This window comes from Aythya ferina (genome assembly GCF_964211825.1).
Source record: "Aythya ferina genome assembly, chromosome: 25".
Classification (NCBI taxonomy): Eukaryota; Metazoa; Chordata; class Aves; order Anseriformes; family Anatidae; genus Aythya; species Aythya ferina.
Genome location: NC_140323.1, coordinates 5,856,378 through 5,874,066, shown reverse-complemented (window position 1 = coordinate 5,874,066; position 17,689 = coordinate 5,856,378). Strand labels below are relative to the sequence as shown.

General features: G+C 58.2%; 3 protein-coding genes across 7 annotated transcripts; 1 reads left to right on the top strand and 2 right to left on the bottom strand.

The window, feature by feature from the left end:
• Positions 1-419: 419 nt before the first annotated feature.
• On the bottom strand, positions 420-7,228 carry ADIPOR1 (adiponectin receptor 1). Its single transcript, XM_084498051.1, has 8 exons — positions 7,140-7,228; positions 6,752-6,966; positions 6,046-6,162; positions 5,290-5,461; positions 4,375-4,561; positions 3,052-3,239; positions 1,581-1,774; positions 420-1,276 (listed from the first exon to the last, which is right to left on the bottom strand). Exons 2-8 carry the CDS (start codon positions 6,893-6,895, stop codon positions 1,148-1,150), a joined length of 1,131 nt encoding a protein of 376 aa, XP_084354177.1. The 5' UTR covers positions 6,896-6,966; positions 7,140-7,228; the 3' UTR covers positions 420-1,147.
• A 1,485-nt stretch (positions 7,229-8,713) lies between these two features.
• Positions 8,714-11,427, top strand: LOC311423500 (tetraspanin-18-like; the record flags this gene model as incomplete). Its single annotated transcript, XM_084497548.1, has 7 exons — positions 8,714-8,770; positions 8,979-9,173; positions 9,703-9,777; positions 10,041-10,157; positions 10,355-10,534; positions 10,839-10,922; positions 11,380-11,427. 7 exons carry the CDS (start codon positions 8,714-8,716, stop codon positions 11,425-11,427), a joined length of 756 nt encoding a protein of 251 aa, XP_084353674.1.
• Positions 11,428-12,091: 664 nt separating this feature from the next.
• Positions 12,092-17,232, bottom strand: UBE2T (ubiquitin conjugating enzyme E2 T). 5 transcript variants are annotated; one of them, XR_014685793.1, is made up of 8 exons: positions 17,153-17,232; positions 16,563-16,717; positions 16,135-16,204; positions 15,047-15,152; positions 14,495-14,593; positions 13,975-14,058; positions 12,486-12,673; positions 12,092-12,358 (listed from the first exon to the last, which is right to left on the bottom strand). XR_014685793.1 is itself a non-coding variant. In XM_084498052.1 (7 exons), exons 1-7 carry the CDS (start codon positions 17,227-17,229, stop codon positions 12,548-12,550), a joined length of 717 nt encoding a protein of 238 aa, XP_084354178.1. In that variant the 5' UTR covers positions 17,230-17,232; the 3' UTR covers positions 12,092-12,547. The 5 variants fall into 5 exon arrangements, 3 of the variants coding, with proteins under 3 accessions (XP_084354178.1, XP_084354179.1, XP_084354180.1); XR_014685794.1 differs by having other exon boundaries at positions 12,092-12,332; XM_084498052.1 differs by having other exon boundaries at positions 12,092-12,673.
• Positions 17,233-17,689: the final 457 nt, after the last annotated feature.

The following is a 17,689-nucleotide window of genomic DNA, read 5'->3' as shown; positions in this document are numbered from 1 at the left end:
CTCCTGCACAAGGGCAAGCCACGATTTGGGGTGCCGTCCTTCACTCCCTGCATGCTAACTGGGTTTTGGTGTCTGTGCTGACCAGCCCAGAGCCCTTTGCCCTGCACGGTGAGCTTACAGCTCGCCTCCTTCCCCTGGCAGGCCCATGGAGGGAGGGCAGCAGGTCCCGCTGCCCCCAGTGCACCACGTGCCCAAGGAAGGGTTTCCTGTCCCCAGCACCCCAGTTTCCTGTTTTCTTTCCGCCGGGGCTGTCCTGACTCACCACAGGCAGGATCCCGCAGCGCGGGCACTCCTGGCGCTTGGCCCTGGCTGCCGGTGAGGGGCTGTGCTCCTCGGGGGTGCTCTCCCCAGAAGCAGCTGACAGCCTGAGCAGGTTTTTTGCTGCAACCACCCCAAAAAAACGAGACCGACACCGCTCGCACGACACTGAACTATTGACCTTTTTATTTCAATCAGCTACAGCAGCTCTACATTCCCCTAAAACACTGTCCTTCCTTCACTACCACAGACAGCGAGGGAGCCGAGTACACTGCGGTGGCAGCAAGTCTTTTTAAAGCTTAGTATTAAATATTAAATATTCTCTCATTTATGTTTACATTATTTTGTCAAGGAAAAAAAAAAGACCATTAAAACTTAATTTACGTGAATCTGTGCCTGTGCCCTGGGCAGCAGCACTGGGGGCCGCAGAGCTGCCCCCAGGAAGGCAGCTCTGCTGCGAGGGGTAATGCAAGATCTCCGGCCCTGGGCCTGGTAGTGCGTGACAGCTCGCTCCGGCGGTGAGCTCGGGAAGGGGGTGCTCGGCTGTGCCGGGAGCGGGGCACCCGCACCCTCTGCTTTCAGAAATCAGCATGCCTGGAAAGGTCGGATGGCCTCGGTGCTGCCAGAACACGGCCTGGAGGAGGTGAGGCTGTAACACTGCAGCTGGGGGGCTGCCAGGGCCGGCGCTGCCTCCCCTCGGCCCCAACGAAGTGCACGGGGAAGGGGGTGAGGATTTGGTCGACAGAACTCTGCTAAAGAATGTTTCTTTTTTTTTTTTTCTTTAAAAAAAAAAAAAAAAAACAACAACCCAGTTTTGAGTCTTCCTTTGATTTTAGCAAAGACAGAGTTTAAAAAGCACTTAGGAAGCTTGTACTAAAACCAGGCACTCTCAGAGGAGAGAGTCGTCTGTGCACCCCCCTTCAAGTCCGTAGCGAAACTCCTGCAGGTTCGACACCCCGTAGAAGTGGACGAAGGCTGCAGCCACCACGAGCACGTGGAAGATCTGATGCGACTGGAACTGCGGGGAAGTGAGAAAGCCTCTGAGCCAGCCCGAAGGGGACAAAGCAGTGCCAGCAAGAACTCCTCCTCCTCCACAGTGCTCAGACACCACCCCAGGACTGTCCCAGGCCGCACTTTTCCCCCTCGCTGCTCACAGGCAGCGTTTTCTGCCCTGTACTTTAGCCTTGCCCTGCCTTCAGCAGCCATCTAAGGGCTGGCTGCCAGCACGCACTGGGACACCCCCAGCCACGTTCTCGAGGATCCCCACCCTTGACCCCACCCCACAGCTTCACAGCTGCCCCCGAAGCCCCTGCTCCACTCACCCAGATGTCGAACTTGCCCGGGAAGAAGCGCTCAGGAATGCGGGCGGCGTAGAGCCCCGCGCCCGTGATGTACATCACGGCCATGAGGAAGAACCAGCCCATCTGGCCGACGGTGGTGGCCTTCACAAACCCTTCGGCGATGGTGAAGTGCATGGTGGGCACCACGCCGCTCAGCCCCAGCCCCAGAAAGACACCTGTGGCAGAGAGGAGGCAAAAGGGAGGACACTACTGATCTGTAACGCTACCTCCCAGTCAAAACCAGTGCTGGCCCCCAGTGCCCACTGGGCAGAGCTTGCCCTGAAGGGCTGGGGGGGCCCCTCTGGACAGGGCCGGCCCCCGCAGGTCGCACTGCAGCAACAGGAGCACGAGGAGCGTGGCCCTGCCAGCCCTTCCAGGAGCAATGCTGCCGGAGTCATTTATTCAGTGAAGCTGCTCAGAGCCCAGGGGAAAAGTGCTAATTAGCAGTGCTGGAATTTTCAGATCTCACATCTAATTAGTTCGGCAGAGAGCAAATGGCACTGCAGCAAGACACCCGTGTGGAGAGGCTGCGGCTTGTAGTGGCAGCTGGAGGGAGCTCCCCCGGCAGCGGGGAGGTTTGGCACAGCCAGCGCTCATTTTGTGCTGGGGGAGCAACGCAGCCCTGTCCTGGAGCAGGCAGCAGTGATCTGTGCCACTGCACTGACACCAGCGCTGCTGTGGGGTAACGGTGGGGCTGGCGCTCACACCCTGTCCCCTGACAAGGATCTCAGGTGAGATGTGCTGATGGGGCCACGCGGCAGTGGTGCTGCTCAGCCCCCAGCTCGGCACCATCCCTCCCTCATCACGTAGCGGGGGCGTTTTGCTGCAGGACCCCCTGGGAGACAAGCATGGGCAGGGGCGTTCCTCCACGCTCGCTGGTGCTCAACGAGGCTGCTTTAATCTGGAGGGATCGGTTTCAGAGGCTCAGAAGGGGCCCTGCAGGGTGTGAGCGCAGAGGCAGCCTTGCCCTGGGGCCTCCAGGAAGGCAGGAGGTGCCAGCACGCACCTGGCAGGGGATGGGAGGGAATCTCTGCCTCTCTGGGTGAGCTGCAGCTCCACGTTGCCAAACCGCTTCCCGGAGAAGGCGGCTTCACACAGCACAGCCCCAGGCTGCCCGGCTGCCACTTACAGGGCTATTTTTACAACGCCGTCTGCCTGCTCCAAACCTCAGGCTTGCTGAGTGCCAGGAGGAGCTCAGACCAGCCAGCAGCTGGGCCCTGCTCCGTGGAGGCTCCAAATCTCCAGCACAAGAGGCAGAGGGAGACCTCCCTGCTGCAGAGCAGGGCAGACTCTGGGGCAATTCATTCTGCAGATGGTTAGAGCTCCTCGGGGTACCCTGGAGCCCTGCCCTAGCACAGAGTCCACAGCACAACACAACAGCTTCTTCCCAAAGTGCCTCCCCGGAGCTCCCTCCCGGGGCTGGGGGCTTGGGATGAACACAGAGCACTCCTACCTGCTCTTGTCTGCCGGTGCTTGGGGGTGGCAAACCGGTCCCACTGAGCCACGATGATGGCGGAGATGCCCAGGACGCAGACGATGGAGAGGTAGATGAGTCTTGGCTGCGGGGAGCAGTAGAACGAGTAATAGAGCCAGGGGACGAAGCTCCCCATGATCAGCAGTGCAATTCCTGAATAATCCAACCTGCAGCCAGGGAGCAATGAGACACACACAGGTCAGCCCCAGAATCCACCCCATCATCCCGCCTCCTCTTGGCACTCGGTGCCATCCAGGCTGCCTGCGCCCAAACGGAGCCACCGCTGCCAGAGAGGCAGCCAAGGCCCCGTGGGTGAAGTTGCGCCCAGACAGGAGATGTTCAAGTCTCATCAGCACAACGTGGGACAGGAGGAAGGACCTGGGACTTCTGGGGATGCGAGCAGAGCTGGCAGGAGCACAAAGGACAAACAGCAGCTTGCTGGATAGGCAGAAACAGCCCGGAGATGCTGTGCACTCAAACCACCACGACAGGATGCAGTGGGCATTAGTTCTTGTGCGTATGGATTTGACCGTTACCCTCCCCTGCAAAGTGCTTTCGATCTATCGACCCCAGAACCGTTCAGCTGCCAAAGTGCAGCCGCGCAGCAGCTGTGCGAGAGCCTTCCCGGGTACACGAGGACGCTGCTGCTCGGGGCGCTGCAGCACAGTTTGTTCTGGAGCTGCGAGCCCATGGGAGCTCTGGTGTTTGTGCAAAGGAGCTTGGCAAGTAAATGCCCAAGTAAACGCCCTTGATAGACTTGCGTGAGCAAGATCTCATTTGAAAGCCTTGCTGCTGCTCTCCCTGTGCCGCGAAGGCTGATGTGAGCTCAGCTCTAAGAGCAGCACTGATCTCAGAGGGGAGCACTGGCTACTGCCCAGCATTTCCACTCTGCCGGGAATCGTGTTTGTTTTGCTTCTTTCAATTTGGTTTCAATCCAAATTGGATGCAACGGAGAGTTTTCGAAAACATCCAGCAAACTGGAAACTGCTGGGTCCCACGGCTGCCCAGTGAGACCAGGACCCCTCACCGCACTGCTCCGAGAGGCACAAGGTCCCTCGAGAGCCACAGCCCCCAGGGTCCCTGTCCTCACAGACCACGGTTCCCGAGGAGCTGCCAGACTGAAGGTGCTCAGGCACAGGGCAGAGCCTCCAGGATCCTGCTCCTGAGCCCCACGCTGGATCCAATGAACGTTCCCTTCCCCCAAGAACAACACCTTTTGGAGCATGGCACTTCCCAAGAGGAAGTGCTGGGAGAAGTGAAAGCCCCCCACGAGACCACACGACCCCACTTGCGCTGACTCACTTTGAAAAAGTCCGCGAGACCTTCTCGGAGTGACAGTAGACAGTGTGGAAAAGCCAGGAGAAGCTGAGGCACAGCACCGCACCAAGGAAGAACATCCCGAACACCACCTTCTCCTGGAGAGGTGCCATGAAATACATGTTGGGCCGCAGCATGGTCAGGATTCCCAGGCAGAGGAACAACACAAAACCTGCAGGAAACACACCGAATGTCAGGCAGGAGCAGGGTGACCCAGAACACCCCACACAGGATCCCCACAAGGGACACGGGGCAGGACAAGTTCCCTTCCCACACTCAGTCGGTTCCGGGGGTTCCTCCCTTACAGACCCTGCACCCTGTTCATTCGGGGCAGTCACCGGCCTGGCTGTGCTCTGCAAGGCAGAACCTGGACATGTCCTGAGTTCCCGGGGAAAGGTTTTGGGGACATTGTTTTGCCCAGGACACGTTTCTCCATCCCAGAAGCAGAACAGCTCGCTTGCAGAGCTCAGGCAGAGCCACCACGCAGCAGCAGCAACCCAGACACAACCCGAAGGCCTCAGAGCACCCTGTGCAGGCCAGGACCCTCCGCAGAGCACCTGGCCAAGCCCCTCCCACAGCCTGAGGCCACCCGATGCAGTTGTCAGCCCCTAACGAGCATGGACAAAGCCACCAAGCTCAGGCCGTGGCCTCGATGAAAGGAAGTGCCCTGTGCTCCCTTCGCCCTGAGCTCCAGGAAACCTCACAGCGTGCGTGTGCAGGACCAGGCAGGGGTACGTGAGCCTAAACCAGAGATTTCTGGCACAGAGACAACACGGAGCCACGGAGCAAGTCCCAAGGCTTGATGTGGCTGGCCTGCACGCCAAGCTGCCCCGCAAAGGCCACCCCAAACGGCTCCAGCCCCGTGGAAGCGCCGCGCAGCCCCAGAGCTGCCGCAGTCACCCAGGAGATGCGTCCAGATGTTGCCCGTCTCAGTGTGTATCCGGAAGATGCTCTTGAAGCAGGCTCGGAAGGACGGCATCGGGGGCCGGTGCCCGTGCAGGAGGTAATCGTTGTCCTTCAGCCAGTCGGGCAGCACGTCGTAGGGGATCACGCGCCAGCGCCCTTCCCACACCTGCAACACAGTGACCTGCGCTGGAACCACCACAGCCAACGGGTCACCTTTGTTGCCTTTACTCCACCCGGGTCGCATGCGGAACAAACCAGCGAGCCTTCCCTGCAGCCAGGGCCGCGAAGGCCCCGTAACTCTCCCCCGGGAGGGGAAGTTGGGCCTTTGCAACAGCCGGCACCCTGTGGGATCCCTTCCCTTCCGCCACCCACATCCTGCAGAGCGCTCCCCACATCCCCAGGGAGCTGGAGACGGTTCCTACCCCTGCCTTTAACCCTTCAGTCCCCTGAGGCAGGAGCTGTTCTCTGTGGCAGGAATTCCCTTCTGTTCTGGTCAGAGAATAGGAAGCCTCGCTGGCACAGAACCGTGCCGAGTCTCAGCCATTTGCCACTGCTCACCGAAACGCGGTGACCACGAGCACAGGCACTGCTCTGCCCAGGGCTGAGTGGAGGCATCTGGCAAAGCCAGCGACAGAATTTGTGATCCCAGTCCCAGCTGGAGACACTGGGAATGCTCCCGAGGTTGCTGCCAGTCCAACAGGGCTGGGGGCAGCCCCAGCTGCCCGCCAGGGTCCCCAGCAGCTCTCGTACCTTATACACAAACTCTTCCATCTTCTCCATGGCGTGGTGAGCCTGCAGGGGCAGAGTCAGCACACGAACCACCTCCTCCTCTTCCTCACGAGCTGCTGGGCACGGCGGGTCCTCAGCCTAGGAGGAGAAACGCCGGGAGGGAACCATTCCTGCCACGGGAGGAACGCGGGCACAAGGAGAGCAGCGAGTCCCTTCTGCACGCACCTGGGGCTTCATCCCCTGCTGAGGGGACGGGCAGGACCCACCGGTCACCGCTGCTTACGCAACACCCCCCTGCCTTAACCGTCTCAGGCAGACTAATCCCCGCTTTATCCTTGTTTAAAGGCGGGATTACCACGGGGGATTTTCATCCTTACAACCAAGAGCCCCTGGGCCCAGCCGGGTCGCCGAGCCCTGGAGCTGGGCGCCCACCCCAGCTGGGACACGCTGCCGGGACGCACTGCCCGTCCTGTCCCGGTCCCTTCCCTCCTCCTCCCCCTTCGCATTTTGGGGCTGCGATTCCCGGCCCAAAGCGCCACCAAACCAAAGGGCGAGGGCAGCTTCTGGGCACCCCGGGGCACAGCCCGGGCACCCTCCAGGTGACGAAGCGCCCCGCGGCTCCCCGCGCCCTGCGAGCTGCTCACGGGACGAGGCCCAAACCCCCCGGAGGGCCCGGGGCTGCCTCCGGTGAGCGCCCTGCACGGCCAGGCGGGGAAGGGCGGCTTACACTGGGCGGGCCGGCGGCGCCCTGCTCCCCCTTCTCCTCCAGCAACGGCCCCAGCTCGGCCAGCTCCAGGTGCGCTCTCTCCCGGCCGGTAGCGGCGGCCAGCCCCGTGCCCGGCCCGGCGGCGGCGGCTTTGCGGGACGCCATGGTGGTGGCGGCGGCGGAGGCGAAGCTCCTGGGGGCCGGTGCGGGTCCCTCGGCGTCCTCGTGCCGCCGCGCTGCGGAGGGAACGGAGTGGAGTCAACGGCACCGCGCCGGGGCTGAGACCGGCGGCACCGGGGGGAGACCGAGAGGGCACGGGAGGGCACCGGGGGAAGCCGGGGGGGCACCGGGACGGGCTCAGGGCCCGGACGCCGCCAGCCCCGCGGCGCCGCCCCCCGCCCGCACTCACCGGCCGCGACAGCCCGCGCAGGGCGGCGGCGGCGGCGGCACCGGAAGCGACGCTGAGGGACCGGGCCGCTTCCGGCAGCGCAGCCCCGCCCCGCCGGGAGCCGCGCGGTTCCCGCGCTGTGATTGGCTGTCGCGGCTGTCCGTCTGCATCCCGCCCGGCCCCGCCGGCTGCTGCGATTGGGCGAGGCGCCCAGCCGGGAGGGGGCCGCTCTAGGCCGGCGGCGCGTCTCGACTGCCCCCTGCGGGAGGGGCGGGGGCGGTGCCAGCCTCGGGAGGCCTCGCGGGGGGGGCGGGAGGTAACGTCCCCCTCAGGGCCGCGCCGCCCGTGGGGTCAGGGAGGGGCTGGGGCTGGAGGGGGCTGCACCCCCCCCCCCCCACTGTCCCCACTGAGCCGTGTCCCCAAGCACCAGCCCCAAGCTCTCCTGGAGCCCCCCCAGGGATGGGGACTCCCCCACCTCCCCGTGCAGCCTGTCCCGCTGTCAGTGCACAAATGGCTGCTCCTTCAGGCAATTCCCCCTACCCGGTGTCACGACAAGGCGACATCCTCCACACCCCTCCCCAAGCCCTCTCAGGCCTCATGGGGCTGGAAGGAATTCACAAAAAACTCATGGAATCATACATTCAGGCATTCTCTATTTTCACCCCTCCACACCTTTCCATATATTCCATCATTGCACAAGCTCTGCCCCGTTACCACACGATGCAGCCCTGAGGGGTGCCCAGGCATGGGGACAGGCCCCGTCCGTGCTCCCATCCTCGCTGTCCCTCCGTCCCCGAGCACCGAGAGGCGTCGAGGGCTCCTCTGGCGGCACGGCCCCAGCACTAATTGACGCCGAGGTCGTCCCCTGCCTGTCGCGGCCGGCTCGTCTTTCCCCGCCGGCCAGGGCCAGGTTTAATTACCCCCGCTAATGGCAGCCTGGGACCGGAGACTCCCCTCGGCCCGCCGCCACGCCAGCGGCTCCTGTTCCCCATCAATTATTCACAGCTCCGCTCTGGGAAGGGGTTTCTCGGGGCTGCTCGGGGGGGATTTTCCAACTTTTCCGGCGTTCAACAGCCGCTGCTGCTCCTGGAGCTGGTTGGAGGTGCCGGGGCCACCGCTGTCCCCGTGGGGTGAGTGGTGCTGGGTTTGGAGGGGACACGGGGCGCGAACATTTTGGGGGAGCATGGGGCAGCCTGAGGGAGCCTGCTGGGGGCTGCGGGGTGGGGTTTTTGTGCTCCAGACCTCATCCACTGCAGCCCCATAGGGGCTCAAGGGCCCTCAGGCTCCTGGCACCAGCTGGGGAATGGCAAACCCTCTCCATGTGTAGGGCTGTTGCTGTCCCAGCTCCTTGCGGCACTTGGCTGCTGCTGCCCCATGGGCAGAGCAATCCATCGCTCCCCTGACCTGAGCTGGAGGGCATGGGGGAAACCAGTCCCTGTCTGTCCCTTCTGTGGCCGTGTGCTGGACCACCCCATGTCCCACTGCAACCAGGGTGTGGGACAGGTTGGGGCTGGCTGGGGCCAGGGCTCAGCTCCCCCCTCTGCAGGGACAAATGCTGCCGTCTGCCTGCAGAACCCCGTCCCCTCGGCGTCCCCATGGGTGTCTTGAGCTGCGTGAAGTACCTGATGTTCATCTTCAACGTGCTGGTGTTTGTGAGTCCCCCCGGGCCCGGCGGGATGGAGGGGTGCAGGGGAGCCGGCCGGTCCCACCCGTGACGTGAGGCTGTGGTCACCGACAGGCTCAGGGGAGGGGTGGCACTGGTCCAAGGGATGGGACCCCAGCAGGGCTTGGAGCATCCTCAGTCCCCGTGAGGTGCCTGGGGCTGGTCCCTGTGCCCTGTGACCGCGGTGTGTCCCACAGGCCGGGGGGACGTGCCTGGTGGGTGTCGGGGTCTGGGTGGCCGTGGACCCAGCTGGCTTCCAGGACATCGTGGCCACCAAGCCTGTGCTGAGCGCGGGCGCCTACCTGCTGCTGGCTGTGGGCATCGCCCTCTCGCTGCTGGGCTTCCTGGGCTGCTGCGGGGCCCTGCGCCGGAGCCGGCTCCTGCTGCTGGTGGTGAGTAAGGGGAGAGGTGGGAAAAGCTGGGGGGCTGAGCGTTGTGGGATGCAGGGTGTCCCCAGAGGAGTCAGAAGACCCATCCTGGCCCTGTCAGCCCTCAACACACACCCCAATCCCATTCCCACTTTGGAAGACTTTGAATTTAAAGGCCAGGGGGTTTAATAAAGCACTGGGTGGGATCTTTTCTCCCTGAAGCCAGTGGCTTGTCCCACGTGGCCTTTCTGAGCCTCTTCCCTTAATGGCAAGAGCTAGAAACCCCTTTCTGAGCACAGGCGTGACAATTTCTTTGGCATCCTCAGACCCTGGCAGGCAGTGCTTGTTTTTAATGTTCTGCCTGACAGCTGTGGTGCTCGGAGATGTCGTGCCTGTCCCGAATTGCTGCATGCTTGTCTCCTGTATCCCCCCTGTCCCCTGGTCCCAGGGATGTGCGTGGGCAGGGAGAGCTGCAGGGGAGGGAGGAGCAGCAGGAGCAAGCTGCACACAGACTCAGGCTGCTCTCTGACTCCTCTGTCTTGCTGCCTTCCAGTTCTTCGTCCTCGTGAGCCTCGTCTTTGTCACACAGCTGGTCGGGGCTGTGCTCTTCCTGGTGCACTGGAAACAGGTATCATCCCTGCGCCCTGCTGCGGTGCCCAGCCGCTCTCCTCCCTCCATCATGCCACTGATCATGGCCCTGGGTCCCTCAGCAACCAGCTGGGGATGGGGACGGTGCAGGGATGCCCTCCTCACCCTCACCTTCACCACCAGCACGCTGAGCAAGCCTGAGCCCAGCTGTGTCCCTCTGCTCCCGTGAGCTGGTGGCACTGGGTGGTTGATGGTGGGTGTGCGGTGACTCCATGAAGGGACTGGTCCCCCGGGTGCTCACAGGTGGCGCTGACCCCACAGATCCGCCCAGAGCTCTTCCTGTCTGAGCTGCAGAGGAACTACCGTGGGGATGAGGACGCCGAGGTCTTCTCTGTGGCCTGGAACACCCTCATGGTCATGGTGAGCAGGGAGGCTCCTTCTGGGACTTGGAGCACCCATGGGCCCTGCTCAGGGTGACTTTGACCACAGAGGGAGTTCTCATGGATCCCAGTCAGACTCCAAGCAGCGTGCTGGGCTGTTCCCCTCCCTCTATTGCATCCCCAAGCAAAGTCCCTGCATTTTGACAGCATGTTGACAGCGTTTCCTTTCCATTTCAGTTCTCCTGTTGCGGCGTTTTAGGGCCTGAAGACTTTGGGAATGGCTCCCGGTTCCAGGAGCTGCATCCAGGGACGCCCTGGCCACGGGCGTGCTGTGCCCGGGACGGGCTCCTGCAGGCAGGCGAGCTGCTGGGCTGGGAACAGTGCCGGGAGAGGAGCCCTGGCTACATCCACGAGCAGGTAGGGCTGCACAGGCACCTGCCCTGCACTGCCAGGCCCTGCCACATCCCTGCCGTGTCCCCAGCACGTCTCAGGCTCTTGCCTATGGGGAGCAGCACCCTCTGCCCCGAGCACTGAAGTGGGGACAGGACCTGAGACACTGCTGTACCGTGGTTCTGCACCGTGGTACCTCCCCAAACCCGCTGCTCACCCTGCCCCACCACGGTGCTCCCGACCCATCCCAGCCTCCCCAGCTCTCAGTCTGCCTTTGAGCTCCCTGCAGTGAAGCCTGAGGGACGCCTCCAACATCTCCCCTCCTGCCCAGGGCTGCTTCCCCACCTTCGGCAGGACCTTGCAGAATTACATCTCCATCCCCGGGACCTGCAGCTTGGCCGTGCTGGGCATCGAGGTATGGAGCAGGGGCTGGAGGGGACAAGGCAGGCAGTGGGGCACCTCTCACGGGCGCTCTTTACCAGGAGGAAAGGGGATGGGGCTTTGCGTGAAGGGACCACAGACAGGCTCTGTCTGTCCCCCAGCCTTTGGTTGTCATGATCACACCCAGAAAGGCGCACACAGAGCAGGTCTGTCTCAGGGGTGTAAAGCCAACCTCACACCCACCGCGGCTGAGATGGGTTGAGGGACTGAGGGAGCAAGGTTTATTTTGCTCCTGCAGGCCCATGGGAGGAGGAGCACTGCTCAGCAGCTTCCTCCGTGCAGCATGGGGCAGCCCCTTGCAGGTCACAGCTACCCTGGTGCCTGGCTGGACTGGGAGCAGGACACTGACCCCTTTACTGTCCAGGCACTCAGATTCCACCCAGTTGCTGCTGTGGCAGGGAGCTAACCTGCTCCATCTCTTTTCATTGCAGATCTTTGCCATGTTCTTTGCCTTTTGCCTTTACTACAACTTCGACTGAGCAGGACACTGGGAGCAGTGCTTCTGGCCACTGCCAGTGCAGCAGAGATGAACCGAGGGCTTTGGAAACAGCAGCAGGCAAGGATGCTCCATTTTCTTGCATATCACAGCCCAGCTCTGTAGTTCAGGAGCTTTTCTGAGTCCTGTGTCCGCTCCAGGGGGCAAATAAGAATGACCTGGCTCACTTGTCCTGGAGCAGGGACAGGACACGGGTCAAATTCTTTACACCCAAACACGCAGAGCAGGAGCCTGAGCTCTGGACTTGGTCACGCTGCAATCTGCCAGTAACGTAGCTGTGACGACACGGAGTCCTGCCCCCAACATCTTCTGGCCTGCTGTACCACCAACAGCTACGGCGTGGGTCAGGCTATCAGAGTCCTCCTTCCTCTCAATGCTCTCAGCCTCACTGCCCTGTCCCACACTCCCACATGCCTTTCTTCCACATCCTGCCCCCTCCCACACCTCTGGGTCCCCCTTTGGGTTTTTCTCCATCCTCAGCACTCAGCTGGTGCTTTTCGCTATCCAGCCCCTGGAGACACAACAGCACCTAGACTCATTCCATGTCCCAGCTTGTGTTAAATGGTGTAAGCTGCAACTGGACTGTAGCATGCTGCTCCAGAAACAGAGCTTTAAGACACAGAAGTTTAGAACTTAAATTACTGAGGTATCCTTAAGTAACCTTTATTTTACAAGGCAAATGAAGCCTTCACTAGAGAAGGATTTCAACAGTTTAACACTGCAAACTAGTTCTAGTATGTCTGTCACTCAGCTTTTGTTCACTGTGCATTTTGAGGCAAGGACACAAATAGAAACATCAGTCTTTAGTGCTGTTTGCATTCCTTTGAGAGAACGCTGGTAGTCAGAAGCAGCACTGGTACTTCCAATTGTCCTTTTCTTCAGAATACTCTGAAACCCCCAAACAAAATGTAAACCTCAGGGAAAAAAAACGTTTATAAATAAAATATAAAGCTTTTATTTAATAGAACTTCTGACAGAAAAGCAACTAGGAAATAGAAAAACAAAGCCTACTACTATTAATATTAAAATATTTAGTTATACCTGTGTAAAGAAAAAAGGACAGCGAAAACAAAGTTGACAGCCACACCAGGAACAAAAATCACTTAGGACTCCAGGCGAGATTTCTTCTCTTTCTTGGTGATATCGCTCCCTTTTCTTTTCAGCACGATAGATTCACTGGTGGTACTTGTTTCACTCTGATTTGTTTTCTCTTCTAAAGCCTTGGAAGCCTGTGATTACACAAGAAATAAAAGTAACAGCTGTGAATAATTAAGTTATATAAACTCTTAGCACTGTTGCATGTTCCCAGCCCCATGTGTGTGTATTCACGTACACACCTTGGAACACCCTGCCCTCCAAGATCAGAACTGACTGCTCCCTGCTTTTACACACTGACCCTCAGCTGTACTGTTCATGTTGCTGGAAACTGTATGAAGAGGGGAGTGACAGGAGAACAGAATAACAACTGTACCCAGAAGTGCCACATACACGCATGAGCATGCATGAGCTCTCTATGGAGCCAGGTAAGGGATACGTAACTGATTTTTTGGAGCAGGTTTAATCTGCTTAAATTAAATTTCTTTTTACGCATCTCATCTGTGAGATATGTCAGGGTGCAGACCAGAGGCAGGAAGATAGGAAATGTGATGGCAGAAAAACACTCCACCAAGGGTTTGGGAGACCAGTCAGAGCCAGAGAACATGTGCAGAAGACAGAACAGGCTTAGCTGAGCATAAGGCACAGCCATGGCAGAACGTGCAGTTTGGTAGGAACAGAGCTGAGGCAGAAACAGGGCAGCAGAATCCCAGTTTATTATTTTTTTAATCAGTTTTACTCATCCTTCTTACTTCTTGAGAAACAAAGCAATTATTTGTGACTGAACACATCATTAACTTCAAAGGAGTGATAGTTTTTCCTCCACACAACCTGTCCACCTTTAAGTTGTGTTTGTCCAAACGCCTGTCAGAGGACTGGGTTCTCCCAGGGTGACAAACCCCAGCTGGCAGGTCTGGGGAACAAACACTGCTTCACCTCTCAGTGGCCAAAGGCAGCAGCTCCACCTGCTGTGCTTACAGGTGCTGCACCTCAGCTATTCTCAGCTTGTTGGGTATCTGACTGGTCACAGAATGTAACATCACACAGCAAGAGAGCTGCCTTTGGTTACTCAAACTTCCTGAAAGACTAATACAAAGACATTGTAAAAACGCCACCCTTCTCTAATCAAGGCTTACACCAGTCATAAGCAAGGATCCCTCCCAGCAGAGAGCAAGGGGTAGAAGTGAGACTCCACCTGCCCCCTCCACCATCCACAGACTTCAGGGCTGATATTTTCACTAACTACAGCAGATATTACAAAGTGAATCTAAAAACGAAATTATAATTAAATAGTCTTCCAAGACAGAACAAGAGGGAAGGAAAGAAAGCAAGCTACCAGGAGAGCCTTGCCAAGTAATCGTGAAAGGCAAATTGAGACAAGAAGGACTGTTCACAAAAACCAAGCTACACAACTGAAAGAGAGCACATTTCTCACCCTCTTTTGCTGGCTTGCGTATTTCTCAGTCCACTCCTTGGCATTTATCAAGAACAGCTGCTTATTGTACTTGTACTCCGAGGACTAAATGTAATGAGAAAGACAGATTTGATTTAATATTAACACTGAGAAGCTGAGACTAAACACTAGGGGTTTGTTAACTCCTCTAGGAGTCCTGGTATTGTGACTCCTCAAACCAGACCCAACCTGCTACAAGCATGTGGCATAAAGCATAAACTCATTTTGCTTGAAGCATGCACCCTTCTGTTTGTATGGGCAGGCCTGAAGACAAGACCTTCTCCATCTCTTTTCCACTGCTGCCATAAACCCCATACAGCATGCCCCAGCTGCTCCAGAGAAACACAGCCATGCCCCAGGCCTGATCCCCAGCTGTACTTCTGTGTAATCCCCCAGCGTGTTAATCCTGAGCGAGTGAAGTGGAAGCACAGCCTGAACCTAATGCTCTGTTCCACCCCAGCCTGTGCCCATGGCCACAAGAGGGTCAGAAGAGCTCACGTACTATGTCTGCCATGAGAGGGTCATCGGGGTTGGGCTCCGCCATCAGCAGCTGTATGGAGGTGAGCAGCGTGGAGATGTTGAGGGAAGGCCTCCATGCGCCCTTCAAGGGAAGAGGGTGAAGGAAGCAGTTAAAGAAAGCTACACACGGGCAGCCTAGAAAAAGCTCAGGACTTAGAGCGTTCAGATCCACATGGAAAACACCCGATGCATTCCCACACACAGGCTACGGCCCCTCTGAGGAAGCCTGACAGACAACCAAAGGCTGCATCCCACACACCTCTGCTGGGACAGCGCTGGGTAGCCCGCTTTCAGAGGGCTGCCTAATGCCTTTTGGCTCCAATCCTTAAAGCCTTGGAAGCTTATACAGAACAAAGAAGGTCACATTCTAGTCTCTAAACAAAGGACAGGCCGCACAAAAACCTCTACTGCTGTGCTCCTGTGTAAATAAGTCATCAGCAAACAGACATTCAATAAGGCTTTTACAAGAAAAAGATAAGGAGTTCATTATTCTCCTCAGGCTCAGCTTACCCATGTCCAAGCAGTGCTACCTTACCTGTGGTGGTAACTTAAGAACATCCAGGCAAATCCTTCCAGCAGAGTCAATGTTAGGATGATAGATAGGGGTCAGAAAGCGAATCTTTGGGGGCTCGAATGGGTATCTTTAAGAGATAAGCATTAAGAAACAAAAAGCTATTTTTATATTTGTACTCCAGTTGCTTCATCACCCAAGAAATACCATTATTTCCTCCTCCCAGCCATTTACTAAGTGACAATCTTTCCCAACAATTTTTGGGGCAAGCAGTGCCCTACCGTTTATGCTTTCAGCTGTGTTTGATTAGCACTTCCCTGAACAGCTTCCCACAAAGAAGCAAACATGATAGGAAGCTTTCTGATCAGAATGAGCTACTTTCCAGAAAGCTTTGAGACAAACATAGAAATCCTGTTAAAGTGCTTTTAGGTTGTTTATCATGCATCTCAGGATGTCCTGTATGAAATAAGCGATTCAGCCAGCAGAAATAACAATTAATTAAGGGTTTGTTTAAAGATTATCAACAACATTCTTCATGGGGAGGCTGAAGGAAAGACCTCGCTACAAGAAGGACATGGAGGTGCTCAAAAGAGTCCAGAGAAGGGCAACGAAGCTGGTGAGGGGTCTGGAAAACAAGCCCTGTGAGGAGTGGCTGAGGGAGCTGGGTTTGTTCAGCCTGGAGAAGAGGAGGCTCAGGGGCGACCTTATTGCTCTTTATAAGTACATTAAAGGAGGCTGTAGCGAGGTGGGGGTTGGTCTGTTCTCCCACGTGCCCAGTGACAGGACAAATGGGAACAGGCTAAAGTTGTGCCAGGGGTGTTTTAGGTTGGGTATTAGGAAGAACTTCTTTACTGAGAGGGTTGTTAGGCATTGGAATAGGCCGCCCAGGGAAGTGGTGGAGTCACCATCCCTGGAGGTCTTCAAAAGATGTTTAGATGTTGAATAGGGATACGGTTTAGTGGAGGACTTGTTAGTGTTAGGCCAGAGGTTGGACTCAATGATCTTGAGGTCTCTTCCAACCTAGACAATGCTGTAATTCTGTGATTCTATCAAACATATCAATTAAACCATATCTGAAATGCCTCACCACCTAGATGCCATTGTTCACTTACCTTTCAGGAACAACTATCTCCAGGTTGAATATTCCTTTCTCATATGGTGTGTCTGCAGCTCCTAAAATTTCTTTAGGAAAATGAATACCAAAAGATAAGCATTACATTAAAAATCACTTAAATTTATCCAACGAACTCCACAGATCACCCACAATTATATAACTATAGCACTGCTCAAACCCATAAATTAAAATCCATGAATTAAAAGCTGCCACAATACCCGAGACCTGTTCCACCCCACAGCAATCCAAACAGTCGCCAGATCCAACAAGTAATAGATATAAGCTAAAGGAACATCAGAAGAAGAACCTAAGCTTTTTTCCCTGGAATTCCACAGGTACGTACGTGCCACTCAGTGAATCCAGGCCTAGCAGCAAATTCTAACGCATCCCTCCCTTAAAAAGCAGCCCCAGCAGCGGGGTACCTACGTGCTCGGAGGTCGTCCAGGCGGCTCCCACTTTGCCAGCAGGTGATGCCAGGAGGGGGCTCTGTGCTCAAGAGGGAAAGCTCCCTTTTCAGTCGCGATGCTCGCTGCATTGTGCTGAGATCCCGAAGGCGAATTTTATTGCTGCCAAAGCTGGAACTTCGGGAGGAGAATCACGGAATCGTTAGGGTGGGAAGAGACCTCCAGGAGCACCTGCTCCAGCCACCCCCCCCCCCACTAAACCACGTCCCCAGGCACCAGCCCCAACCTCTCCTGGAGCCCCCCCAGGGACGGGGACTCCCCCACCTCCCTGGGCAACCCGTCCCAACGCCTGCCCGCTCTGTCTGAGCAGAAATGGCTCCTCATTGCCCACCTCAACCTCCCCTGGCACAGCTCCAGGCCGTTCCCTCTGCTCCTGTCCCTGGTTATCTGCGAGCAGAGGCCGACCCCCAGCTCCCCACACCTCTCAGGGAGCTGCAGAGAGCCATGAGCTCTGCCCTGAGCCTCCCCTTCCCCACCCCAAACCCCCCCAGGATCCTCACGGCCCCCCCTCAGCCCCCTCCCGTGACGCCGTTAGGGCGGGGGGGGCCTCACCGTGACCCGCATCCTCCCCCCACCTTGGCGGGAAGCAGCGCGCGGCGCGGGGGGGGGTGAGGTGGGGGGCGGGACATCCCCCGTCGCTTAGCAACGCGGGGAGACGCTGCCCGTTGGCCCCGCCCCTCGGCCCAAACCGCGGGCGCTGACTGGGCGCCGCCTGGCCACGCCCCCTCCCGCGGCGCCCGTTCGAATTCGAAGGGGAGGAGCGCTGCGATTGGAGGAGCCCCGAGGGCGGGAGCGCAAGCCACGCCCCTAGAGGGCGGGGAAACGCGCGAAGTGGGCGTGTCTCGCAGACGCCCCGCCCACTGGCTATGTACTGGGGGGGCCGGGGTCCTGCTGCCCCCTTCCCCTTGTCCGCCCCATTCCCCGTGCGGTGCCCCCGCTCCGTGCCCCGGCAGCAACCGGAGCGGGGCGGCCCCGGCCCCAGCCCCAGCCCCGGCCGTGCCCCCAGTCCCCGTGTCCCGTCCCCCCCCGCTGCCGGGCGTTGCATAACCGGCCCCGTGGCCTGGGCACTGGTGCCGGCGGCTGGGGACA

Excerpts from the sequence above, each read along its gene's own strand:
- ADIPOR1 (XM_084498051.1), bottom strand. The coding sequence starts at position 6,895 with ATGGCGTCCCGCAAAGCCGCCGCCGCCGGGCCGGGCACGGGGCTGGCC. Across the intron at positions 1,775-3,051 it reads GCACCGGCAGACAAGAGCAG|GTGTCTTTCTGGGGCTGGGG; the intron begins GTAGGAGTGCTC and ends TCTCTGCCACAG. Across the intron at positions 1,277-1,580 it reads CGGGCAAGTTCGACATCTGG|TTCCAGTCGCATCAGATCTT; the intron begins GTGAGTGGAGCA and ends ACTTCCCCGCAG.
- UBE2T (XM_084498052.1), bottom strand. The coding sequence starts at position 17,229 with ATGTCCCGCCCCCCACCTCACCCCCCCCCGCGCCGCGCGCTGCTTCCC. Across the intron at positions 16,718-17,152 it reads GGGGGAGGATGCGGGTCACG|TTCCAGCTTTGGCAGCAATA; the intron begins GTGAGGCCCCCC and ends CTCCTCCCGAAG. Across the intron at positions 14,059-14,494 it reads ACCCTCTCATGGCAGACATA|TCCTCGGAGTACAAGTACAA; the intron begins GTACGTGAGCTC and ends CATTACATTTAG.